The sequence below is a fragment of the Rhinolophus ferrumequinum genome, chromosome 2, assembly GCF_004115265.2.
Source record: "Rhinolophus ferrumequinum isolate MPI-CBG mRhiFer1 chromosome 2, mRhiFer1_v1.p, whole genome shotgun sequence".
In the NCBI taxonomy this organism is placed as follows: Eukaryota; Metazoa; Chordata; class Mammalia; order Chiroptera; family Rhinolophidae; genus Rhinolophus; species Rhinolophus ferrumequinum.
Window position 1 is genome coordinate 44,762,699 of NC_046285.1, and position 13,327 is coordinate 44,776,025.

At 35.5% G+C, this 13,327-nt stretch overlaps 1 protein-coding gene across 5 annotated transcripts in view; it reads right to left on the minus strand.

Moving 5' to 3' along the window:
* The window catches only part of IGSF11 (immunoglobulin superfamily member 11), a 119,866-nt gene that overhangs the window by 10,697 nt on the left and 95,842 nt on the right, over window positions 1–13,327 (minus strand). For all 5 annotated transcript variants that reach the window (XM_033134863.1, XM_033134838.1, XM_033134869.1 and 2 more), the window contains exons 2-4: window positions 11,964–12,127; window positions 10,330–10,537; window positions 6,862–7,017 (exon numbers count right to left, since the gene is read on the minus strand). In XM_033134863.1, the coding sequence (XP_032990754.1) occupies window positions 6,862–7,017; window positions 10,330–10,537; window positions 11,964–12,127 (528 nt within the window). The remainder of the gene's footprint in view (window positions 1–6,861; window positions 7,018–10,329; window positions 10,538–11,963; window positions 12,128–13,327) is intronic.

The following is a 13,327-nucleotide window of genomic DNA, read 5'->3' on the forward strand; positions in this document are numbered from 1 at the left end:
TTGTCCTTTCTCCATCCCCATCAGTAGAGCCTTACTTCAGGCCCTCTTCTTTCCTTAATGGAGCTGTTATCAAAGCCCACCATCGGTGACCTGACTGCCAATTTCTCACCCTGATTGGTAAGGCTGTTTCTAAAATGCAAGTCTGGATATCTTCTCTAGCTTTATAAAGTCCAGTGAATACCCATAGTCTCAAAGGTAACATCCAAACTCCTTTCTTGTTATACAATGCTTTTTACAATATGGACCTGAACCTGCCAACCTCCTTTCTGGCCAAACCTCCACGAATCTCAATGTCATCTTCACAGATTTTCTCACTTTAGAATGCTAAACTTTTACACTTGCAAGATTTTGCACGCATGGTTCCCTCAATTGATAATACCCCCTTTAAATTTCTGCTCAGTCATTAAGATACTTTTCTGCTCAGGAATCTCTTTCCATATAAACTTCTTCCTAGACTCTTCAGGGAAAATTAAAACTTCTATATTTTTAATTTTATAGCATTATACACATTTTTATAGCATGAAGCATGTAGTACTATAATTATCTTGTTATATCTGTCTCCTCCATTAGACAGTGAGCTCTAGAACGGAGATATGTCTCTTTACATTTATATTTCTCTACACTCCTCAACACACTATCCTGAGTGTATATACACAGAACAAGTTGTGTATACACACACACACACATATTTAAAGAATGGATAAATATATAAGCTAATGAGTATAGTTGTGATCATCGCTGGTAGTAATTTTTTAAATAAGAGGAAGTACATTGCATGGGTCTTGCTTCTTTCCGTTAGAGCACAAAAAGAAAGGGAAAAAACTTGTCTTCAGTCAGAATAACATCTTGATTAAGAGAAAATAAGCGCCTGTTTATTCAGCAAGTCAAGTGGGTGACAACTTTTTTACTCCCTGAGAGAAACACTCTTACTGGGAATGGAAAAGGCAGAGAAAGTTCCAGAAGGACAATAGAGACCCCTGAGGTTGCCAGGCACTGCAGAGGAAGGGGAGTGCTTTCCATCAGCAGACTTTGGGCAAACCTGGTACCTGTCCTCTCTAGGCATCAGTCTTCCCCTTTGTAACATGAGCGTGCTGGGCTACAGCAATGTTTAAGACACTCTCCTGCTCCATTTATGACCTCCATACAAAGTTCTGCATAGAGTTCTCAAGCAAGCAGGAGAGTTAACCATCTCACTCCACTATATTATTAAATTATGAAAGGATGAGGACAACAAAAGATTTCTTAAGAACCATGAAGGAAAAAATGCATAATTTATAAAGAAGTACTGAAATAATCAGAAGGTCTCAGGGAGGGTAAATAGAAAACATAAAAAATTAGAAATTCATCTAAATATATCCATAATCACCATTAATATAAATGGATTTAATCATCAAAGGACAAAGGCTCTCAGGTTGCAGACTAAAACCAAACTAAATCCCGACATACGATGTTTATAGGAGATAAATCTCAAGCATAAAGCATGGAAACCTGAAAGTATATGAACCATAAAATAGAAACATACCAGAAAGAATTAACCAAAAAAAGCCATAATAGGGATTTTAATCACAGGTAAAATAAGGCAAAAATGCGTATTAAACATAGAGAATCAGTGAGATATAACACCGTGTAAGCACCTAATGACATAGGCTCAAGACAGTATATAGAGTAATGGTGTAATTGCAAGAACAAATCAACAAATCCACAATACTACTGTGTGATTTTTAAACACTTTTCTCATAAAATAATAGCTGAAACAGATAAAATATCGGTAAAGACATAGAATATTTGAATAATACAATTCAATTATCTATCATCTATCCATCCATCCATCCATCCGTATATATCTATCCTAGTACCTATCAATGACATAATGACTCTTACTATTCTCTGCCTTGCTATCTCATCTATCTATCTAACTATCTGTCTATCCATCCATCTACCTATCCATCTATCTATCTATCTATCTATCTATCTATCTATCTATCTATCTATCTATCATCATCCATCCACCCATCCATCCGTATATATCCATCCCAGGACCTATCACTGACATAATGGCTCTTATTATTCCCTGCCTTGCTCACTCCACTCCAAACACACTGGCATCTTTGTTGCTCATCACAAACACCAGGCACATCCGTGCCTCAGGCCTTCATGTGGCTGTTCCCGCTGCCTAGAATGCTCTCCAGCTCCATATCCACACGGCTCACTCCTTCATCGTCTTTAAAGCATTTCTAGAATATCATTCTCTCAGTGAGGCTTACCCTAAGCAACTTTCTCAAAACTGCATCTCCTCATGCCCCAACGAATCCATTTTACCCTGATCTATCTTTTCCCTACAGAACTCATCACTTTGTGACAACCTCTGCAATTTGCTGATTATGTTCAATCTCCATCCACTAGCACATGAGCTCACAGGAAAGGATTTCTGTTCTGTTCACTGATGTATCTCCAGCACCTAGAACACTGTCTGGAACATGGTAGGGCCCAACACATATTTGATGAATGAATAAATAAAGGACAGAAATTAATACAAGTATACAAGAAGATAAAATCAAAACCTTCGTTCAGCCAGATTGATAAAATAAATAAATGAATAAATAAATAAATAAGAAATAAATAAGAAAAGCACAAACAGAAGTAGGAATGAAAAGGGGAACATAAATACAGTGTTTTAAAATTCACAAGAGAATACCACTAATGATAGTATAAATGCTAATATTTATTAAGTGCTTACACATGCCAGATATTCTAAATATTTTCCATGTGTTTTCATTTAATCTTTATTCCACACTGTAATGCAGCTAATATTATTGTCTTCATTTTACATAGAAGAAAACTAAGGCACAGAGTCACATAGTCAGTGATTCCTGGAGCCAGGATTCCAGCTCCAGAACCTGCACTAACTCCTCTAACTCCAGAACCTGCACTCTAAAATACACTCCTCTGTTTTCATATAAAGAATAGTTCAAACAACTTGATGCCAATATGTATAAACTTAGACAAAAACAGACACTTTCCAGAAAAACAGACACAGGAAATCTAAATAAACTTACACCATTAGAGAAACTGAATCAGTAGTCAAAAATCTACCAACAAAACATTAACAGCAAGGCAGATTCTACAAAATAATCAGGTAATCTCTCTCACACTATTTCAGAAAATAGAAAAAGAGAAAAATTTGCCCAACTCATTTTGAGGCCATTGTATAATGTGATACTAAAACTGAACCAAGAACAATAGAAGACAGAAAAATCATAGGCCATTCCCACTTATGATCACAGATGCAAAAATTCCATTAAAATATTACCATACTGAATGGAGCGATTTATTTAAAAATAGCCACAATCAGACTTTATTCCAGAAATGGAAGGATGTTTTAATGTTTGAAAAATCTACTAAGGTAATTCACTTACTGACATTTTGGTCTGGATAATTCTTCGGTATGGATGCTGTCCTGTGCATTAAAGAATTAAGTTTAGCGGCATTCCTCAGCTCCACCCACTAGCTGCTAGTAGCACCCTCCTCCCAGCTGTGACAATGAAAAATGTCTCCAGACATTGCCAAATGAAACTGTCCCCTGTTGAGAATCCCTGATGTAGAGGCTGGTGAACTGTCTCATGCATTATGCTTCCACTTAATGGAACCTGGGCCAGTTGTACAGGCCTTAAAAGCACAGACCCAAGTGCTATATTTCGCTTCAAATAATAACCTTAAATATGGTTTCCACCATATTTTTGAATTATCTTAGAATTCAAAAAGTATTATATACCAAAAGGATAATACCAAATCAACTTTATTATTCCTCTGTATGAAAATGAAGTATACCTCACAGGATACTGGTTCTAAATTTACTCAGCTCTTGAATATCCACATATGAATTATTTGAAGACAACTTTTGGGTAACTTTTATTTTGATATAATTTTAAACTTACAGAAAAGTTGCAAGAATACCACAAGGAACTGTTGTATATCACATAGCATCTATTCAGATTTGACAACTGTTCATATTTTGCCCGATTAGGTGTGTCACATTCTCACTAAACATATTTTTCTGAACCATTTAAGAGTGGGTTGAAGACACTGTGCCTCTTAACCATCAAGCATGTAGTATTCCCTAAGAACAAAGACAATCTTCACATAATCACACCACAAGCATCAAAGTCAAGAAATTGAACATTGCTACAACGGTATTATGTAACCCACAGTTTACACTCAGATTTCATCAAGTGTCCCAATAATGTCATTTTTAGCTATTTCGTCCTTTGTCCAGATTCCAATCCATGATTCTGCATTGCATTTACTTGTTTTAACTCCTCAGTCTCTTTCAGTCTGGAACAGTTTTGTCTTCCCCTTTATTTGCCTGATGTTTCTTCATGATTGGATTCAGGTTATGTGTTTTTGACAGGAATAGCATTAGGAGGCATGGGATACCAGTTTGTCACGACATTGGTAATGTTCATTTTGATCACCTGGCTAAAGTGGTATCCACCAGGTTTCTCTCTATACAGTTACAGTTGACCCTCCAACGATGCAGGAGTTAGGAGTGCGACCCTCCACACAGGCGGAACCCTCATATAATTTTTGACTCCCCAAAGACTGAACTAGTAATAGCCTACTGTTGACCAGAAGCCTTACCAATAATATAAACAATTAGCACACATTTTATATATGTATTTTATATTGTATTCTTACAATAAAGTAAACTAGAGAAAAGAAAGTGCTATTAAGAAACTCATAAGGAAGAGAAAATATATTTACGGTATTTATAGAAAAAAATCTGCATATAAGTGGACCCATGCAATGCAAACCCTTGTTGTTCAAGGGCCAACTGTAATATTTTTTCTTTGTAATTAATCAGTAATTTGTGGGGACATATTTTGGAACTATGTACGTATCTTGTTCCTTATCAAACTTTTGTCCACTATTTTGACATCAGTGATGATTTTCCTAACTCCATTATTCCTTCTACATACATTAATAGGCATCCACGATAAGAAAATGCTTTGCCCCCCTCCCAATTTATTTATGTACATAAGTAGAGATTCAGGCGCTCTCATTTTATGCAATGGGGTATGCATTTGTTTTAACGTTCAAATTGTCTCAGACTGGGCCAGAAGAAGACTCCTTTAAGCTAGCCCCTATACACAAGGACAGTGCCAATCCCCAAATATTGTGTCCCTATCACTAATCAGATATCTGGGTTACTCCCCCTCTGGTGTTAAATATTCTTTTCTCAGAGAACACATCCTGAGTTTATATTAAGCAATTGCAAACATATTAGTAAAGTAAATCTTCTGGAAAAATTCTAAGTTATTTTGGGATTAAGTGCTATTTTTGAGATCTTTATTAGTATAGCCATCAAGAGGAAAATTTAAATAAAAAATCAGACTCATTTAATGTACATTAATAGATGAAGTTATCTAAAGTAATTCTAATAACTGATCCAGTTTGAATTATAAAAGACAAACACTTTCATCTTTGCATTCAAATTCACTTTTATACCTAAAGTGCCAAAGAATATTCAAGTTGCAAAGAAGATACTGAGAAATTTGACAGATATATATTTACTCAGAAATAAAGTTATGGAAAGCTCTTTCTATAGGTATTTCACAAGTTACAAACAATCACTTTTAAATGTTTGTAATTCCCGATATTTCAAAAAAATGTTATAAAATAAATAATTGAATCTATTTTAAACATGTCACTTACAATGGTGAGATTAACAAATTAGTCCACAAAAAATACTATTTAGCCCACAGTTTGGCCGAGACATGTAGCAATGAGCAATCAGTAGGGAACAACAGTATTGCAGAAATCAGTATTAGAATAACCCAAAAGTTATGCTGAAAGAAGCTCTTTTTAAAATAACGAAATTTGAGCTAAGTTAATTAAAAGGTGATGGGAGGTCCATTAATACTTCTGGTGGGATTCTTAAAGAAAACTTATAAGCTCTGTAAGAGGTTGGTGATCTTGGTTCTTTAATATGTCTAACTTTACCATACAATTTAGGACTTTCCTTTTCCATGATAGGCATAAACCATCAATATGATTCAAACTTATCAGGCATAACTAAGGTTGCTTTAGACCTCTCCATTAACTGCCAACTCTTTAAGTTTTGTAAATCTGCCCTCAGAATGCTACAAGGAACATTATCTGTATTGAAGATGATGCAACACTCGAGACTGCTAAATTTTATTTTCTTGAAATAGATTTTATATATAATTATATAATTTCCTCTCATTTTGCTTCATGCATTTCCCCCAATTTTTCAAGGGTGTTCTCTTTAACATCAAATTTAAACAGCTGGATCTACATGTAGAAAACCATCAATGATAAGACATGCCTCCTCCATGTTTACCTGTCTGGTGTGATCAACTCCTGGATCTCCCATGATTTGGGGCCTTTTCCTGTTCTCTTTCCCATCTTCCTCCTCTAATTAGACTTGAGGCTGAAAACAGGATGATTAACCCTCTCATGACCATGCTGACGTTTCTCATATCAAAATACGCAGTTGTGTCTCAAGTAGGAAGTGGATTTTTAGTTATAAATGTCATGAATTATTTTACAGTTAATATAAAAATAGCTACCATTTAGCTATTTTAAATCTTCACTAAAATGGAACAGCATTTCCATGTATAGTTACCACTGGATAAGATACATTTCATAAAGGCAGCAATAAGAAGATAAAAGAAAATGGTTTATTCTCTTTAAAACAGAAAACATAAAATGATCCAGACATCCTTTTCAGCAGTTACAAACACAGTATGTCATTTTTCAAATTCTATTAAGTTACATTGTGAGTCTTAGAATCATAATTTTCCATAACTAATTAAACGGGTAAAGTGACACCATACATACCCTGAGTGGCTGTTGGAGGTAGTTTGAGGGTATTATCTAACTTCTCCCAAAGGTAAGTTGGTCGAGGAATGCCTTCCTCTGAACTACAGAGCAGGATGACATCGCTGCCGATATCCTGGGATCCTTGGATTTGGCAGTGTGGGGCAGAAGGGGGCACTATAAGAAGAGTAAGCAATAAAGGATGCATTTACTATGAGCCAAATGATGATGGAGGAGACCTCAACATTCAGCACACTGGAACCCCAGATAACACTGTTTTTGGAGCACATACCAGAAGACAACCTCATGAATGAAGCCAGTGGTTATGTACTAGTCACAGGGCTTGCGCATAAGTGCAGGGCTTACAATGTCAGTTGGCAGGGAGCAAAAGAGTTAAAGGGGCTATACCCTCAACTTCTATTTTCAAGGTATCTTGGGGTCTTGGTTCCACTCTGCTTCCTCTGAAGAATAATTCTTAAAATCCTGTTGTGGCGGTTCCTCACATTGCTAAACAAAGAATTATCATTTGACCCAGCAATTTTACTCCTAGGTACACACCCAAGAAATATGACAACATACAGTGATTTAATAACTTGTATATGAATGTTCATAGCAGCCCCCAAATGGAAACAACCCAAATGTTAATGGATGAATTCAGTAAAAATTATCTTATATCCAGAAAATGGAAAATTGTTCACCCTTAAAAGGAATAAAGTTCTGATACACACTACAACATTGATGAACTTTGGAAACCTACGCTCAGTGAAAAAAGCTAATCATAAAATACTACATATTGCGTAATTCCATTTATATGAAATATCCAGAATAGGCAAACCTTTGGAGTCAGGAAGAAAATTGCTGGGTTCCTAAAGCTTGGGGAAAAACAGGGAGTGAATACTAACTGGTATGGGTTTCTTTGGGGAATGATGTAAATGTTCAAAATTTGATTGTGATGATGATTGAATGAGCCTACAAATATATAAAAATCATTTTATTGTATATTTTTAATAAACCAATTGTATTGTATGTGAATCAATAAAGCTGCTAAAATGTTAAAAAAAAAAAATCCTCTGCACCACACACTGCCTTTAAAAACATTACTAAATACACACATGTTCACAGCAGCATTATTTACAATTGTTAAAAGATGGCAACAACCCAAGTGTCCACAGATTGATGAATGGATGAACAAAATGTGCTATGTACATATGATGGAGTATTATTCCACCTTGAAAAGTAAGGAAATTCTGACACACGCTAGAACATGAATGAAACTTGAGGACGTTATGCTAAGTGAAATAAGCCAGTCATAAAAAGACAAAGAATGTGTGATTCCACTTATATGAGGTTCCTCGAGTAGTCAAATTCATAGAAACAGAAAGTAAAGCAGTGATTTCCAGTAGCTGGGAAGAGAGGGAACTGTTGTTTAATATATAGAGTTTCAGTTTTGCAAGATGAAAAGAATTCTGGAAATTGGTCGTACAACAATGTGAACGTACCTAACACTACTAAACTGTACACTTAAGAATTGGCTAAGATGCTAAATTTATGTTATGCGTGCTTTACCACAATTAATTTTTTTTTTAATTCATGAAAGAAGCCACGTGTAGAGAAGATATTTCAAGGAAGAGCAAACAACCACTTACGCTGCCAGCTATTCTGGCTAAGATCACCTTTAAAAAAGTTGTCTGTTACTTTACAAACAAAACCCAGACAGACCCACTTTACACCAAATTCTGCTTTATGGGGGGAAATTAGAGTAAGGGTCAAGTATATCTACTACTGGATAGTAATGCAGTGGACATTTTATACTCATTAAGACAAATAAGGACACAAGGAACGTGAAACAAAAATTACTCAAAAAAAACAACAAAAACAAAACACACACACACAAACACACTAAAGGTGGTGGTTTATAGTTAAAAAAAAAAAAGTAAGTAAATAAAAATATAAACTAAGCCCATAGCTTGGAATCTCATACTGGGGAACGTGGGCAGTAGAGATGAAATACAAATGATGACGAACTTACAATGCTAATGGCTTTTCAATAAATGTGTTCAACCTTGCAAAAATGACTGAATGGAAAATGAACGAAGAATGTGGAGGAATCAGGAAAGAAAGTGGGTGGGGGAAGAGAGAACAATGAGAGGGTATAGGTAGGAAGAGTTAAACATCTCAGAAAATCCTAACTGCTGTGATGAGATGACCAATCTCTTCAATTTACTGGCTTTGATGTTGCCACTGTGATGCAATGAGGGGAAACCCAAAAGAATTCTTTGAAGTCGGTACCATTAATTCTGGGATAAATTAAAGGCTTTTTATTTCTTCCTATAAAAAAATGAAAAAATAAACTTGGATAATGTGGGAAGATAGTTACCTAACTTACAGGTAGCATCAGAATAATATTAAATTCCAGCAGTACTCTGTATCCAGTTCTCAGAGTACTGTGAAGTCAATACAATTTTAATATATTAGAGTGACTCATATTTCTAGGATAGAAATTTCCAACCTGGTCCTTAGTTTTCTTATTCTGTTTCAAGACTGGAAGAACAAGGCACCACATCTATAGCATATCCTCACCCAAAGAAGGAAAATGGCAACACTGTTGTCCTCCAGTGACTCAATAATGGAAGGGAAAAGGAGGAGAACCTGCCAGGAAATATGGGGGAAGATTCTGAGACTCGAGTAAGATGGAGGATAATAAAGGCATCAGCTTTTCTAAGTACTTCCTCGTTCTCCCCAAATGAACTGAATTTAGCTACTTCTACCACAAGTGTTCTATTTCAGAAGCAGCAGGGCTGAGAAATAGAACATGTTTAGAATGGACTTAATTATTAGATAGTCTCATTTGCTGGTATAATGGAATGGTACTGATTTAAGGAAAGAGACCTAAATTTTAATCTAAATTTTATTGTTGTTCATTGTCTTGGAAAAGACCATAAATCTATTTGGTCTTGGTATTAAGACCAAATTGATCATATAGTTTATCATTCAAAACAAGGAAACTTTTAAGAGTAAAAGAAGGTGTTATTAAATTATGCCAGGACAAGAGAAGTAAGCCGAGAACTGGAGTGAGTCTACTCTGTTACATAGTCATGAAGTAGTAGTTAATATAGTCTCACATGTGCTGCAACTTCTGCTTCGTACTCATAATGAACAATTCTTGATTTAATTTGCTCTCAACAGTAAGTCCTATCCTGCAGAAGTTCAAGGCAAGTGAGAGGCCACTTTTGATAGTACTTTTTTACACGACCTTCAGAAAAAATCATTTAGGAAGTAAGCTTTAGAGAGCCACCTGACATGGAGTAGGGATGGGGAAGACTATTGTAAGAAGCATAGAGAAGCAGAGTTGAGATGGGTCTGAGAGGAGCAAGGACAGGAAAAGGACACAAGCAGACTGAGAGTGTGAAAGGATAGGCAGAAGGTAATACGCTTGAGAGTAGATTCCTAAGTATAGCCAAAGTGCCCAGAATAGTTCCTGTCACTCACCTAAAACAGTGAGACCAGTCACCCCAATGTTCCTGCCCCCTCTATCTGGAAGGTTGTTAACCAAACACTGGTAGGTGCCTGTATCTGAGAGCTGAGTGTTATTAATGAAGATGGAGACATTGGTGGCTGGCATGGTGCCTATAAATCCTACCCTACCATGGAACCGGGGGGCACCATCAAACGTCTGTCCACCCTGATACAGAATGACCTGTAAAAGAAAGCAAAGTAAATAAATTGGCCACTGCATCTCCTTCTAGACACATAACAATAACTATCTAGTAGACAGTCAGTAGACTGCACCAAACATTAGAACATATTATTTCTAATCTTAGAGTTGTCACCAAGTTTTTACTATGACACCTGTCCATAGGTATGTAGGGGTTCTGAATTCTTACATACCAAATTAAAAGAACATTGTTTCCTTACCTAACTTATATGAATATAAAAAAAAATGTCTTTATCCTACCCTGCTATCAGCCAAAAATATTTTTACCAGTTCAAAAAATTAATTCCAAAATCAAAGTTAAAAAACAGTTATTCTCACGCTTAATAGGACACAAAATGATAGAACACAGTTAAAGACTGAATATTAGTGAATGTCATAAAAGGGAAGAAGAGTTATAAGCCCATGATTGCTGTTCTTATGTTGATTTCTATTATCAAAGTTAACTACTCATGGGAGAGGACTCAGAATGGTGTTGTAAAAAGCCCTCTGGGCTGAGAGAGAGGGACTTGGTTCTATGACAGCTCTACCTGCAAATGTTTAGGTAACTGTGGTCAAGTCTTTCTTTGCCTCTTTGACTCAATCATTGACTCCTAAAATGATGAAGTTGAATGAAATGATCTCAAAGGCTTAGTCCAATTATAAAACTTCCATAGTTTTAAGAAATACAAGAAGTTTCTATTAAATATATCTGCTTGAATTTCATATCAGAAAATTTAGCTTAGCAAATATTTTTCGGTAGTAATAAGTTTATTGAAGCAGAAAAGCTTTATGAGAGAAAAAAAGTTAACTTTGGGAACGAAGGTATACTCATGATCACAATTCATTAATTTTCTGAGCATTATTTTCTGAAGTGGGTATCACATATTATGGGTCTTTTATCTGTAATTGATGCACCTTATTAGGTAGTAACTTGTATTTTAATGAACCCTAATTTATTTGAGGCTCCAGTGTACCTGGCTTTGTTTATTATAAAATATTTGTGAAATTAGCCAAATAATTCAAGTACTACTATGTAATGTTACTTCCTTAACATCATCACTATCTTTAAAAAGTCCTCTCTGAATATGCCTATGTTAGTGCCAGTTCTTTCCTTTCAAAATATATTTTGCTTTTTCTGTTTTCGTATTTCCTGTCAGTGATTTTTTTAAAAATGAAATTCCAGGTCCCTACATAAAATACTCAAAAGAATCCCCTTGACATCTGTTAAAAAAACAAACAAACTTTTGAAAAAGAGGATAACCTCTTCTGATAGTTGAGTGACTAATAATGTAGGAGTAGGATTTAAAACAACATAGGTACACTGAAAGTGCCACCTTATTCTAGAAATCAAATACGTACTCAGGATACTTTCCTAACCTCTTCTGAAAAGATGAAGGTTTAGAGGTAGCCCAGGATGGAAAACAAATACCTGTTCAGGTTGGTTGGCATTGGAGAGAGGAATGACCATCCAAATTACATTGAGGTTAATGAGGGCCGCGCTGGTAGTGAAAGTGCAGGGCAGGACTGCTGTGTGACCGCGGGCCACTTGGATACTCCCAGGGCTCTCTGAGACTTCCAGGGAAGCTGCGACACCTACAGAAGAACGAACAGGAGATCATGTGCTCTCCCTTCTCTGAGAGCCCAAATCCCTTCAGAAAAGATTTGTTTGTTTTACATTATCGATAATGTAAGCAGACTGACATGACAGTCTTACTAAACAACTACTGACAGTCACTAAGTCAAAATAATAAAAATTGTGCATCCATTTACCTCTTAGGAACTACAAGTGAAAAATATTAGAGGCTAGTTATTCTATTTTATAAGACACTGTCTGGTATTTGGCCATATTCAAATACAACATGGCAGAATTGAACTGAAAGGGTTAAAGTAAAACCAGAAATGGTGATGAGGGACGAGAAATAAGCCGAATTCTTCTGAAAGCATCCTTACAATGGCACACTGCAAAGTTAAATACTTATATATAAGTCTAACAAAATATATGCAGGATCTAGAGCCTGAAAACTATAGAATACTGATGAAATAAATCAAATAAAACTAAATAAATGGAGAGATATGCAATGTTCATGGATTGGAAGATCCAATATTGTTAAGATGCCAATTCTCCCCAAATTGATCTATAGATTCAAGGCAATCCCAATCAAAATCCCAGCAGGCTTTTTGTTGATATTGAAAAACTAATTCTAAAGTACAAGAAAAGGGAAAAGGCTAGAATAACCAAAAACAAAAAATATTGAAAAAGAACAAATCTGGAGAATTCATACTATCCCATTTCAAAATTTGCTATAGAGATATAGTAATAAAGACAGTGTGGTACTAGCATAAGGCTAGACCATCAGATAAATGGCACAGCACTGAGAGTTCTGAAATTAAACCCTTATATTTCTCGTCAAATGCTTTTCAACAAAGGTACAAGACAATTAAATAGGGAAAAGAATAGTCTTTTCAACAAATGGTGCTAGAACAATTCAATAGTAATATAAAAAAAAAAAACTGAGACCCTTACCTTATAGCACACACAAAAATTAACTCAAAATGTATCATAGACTTAAATGTAAGAGCTAAAACTATAAAACTTCTAGAAATGAACGTAGGGGACAATATGTATGACCTTGGGTTAGTCAAAGAGATCTCAGATATGTCACCAGACCCATAAATCACAAGAAAGCAAATAAATAGGACTTCATTAAAATTTTGAAAACCTTTATGCTTCAAAAGATTTAATCAAGAAAATAAAAAGTCAAGGTACAGATTGGGAAAAATATTTGTCATACA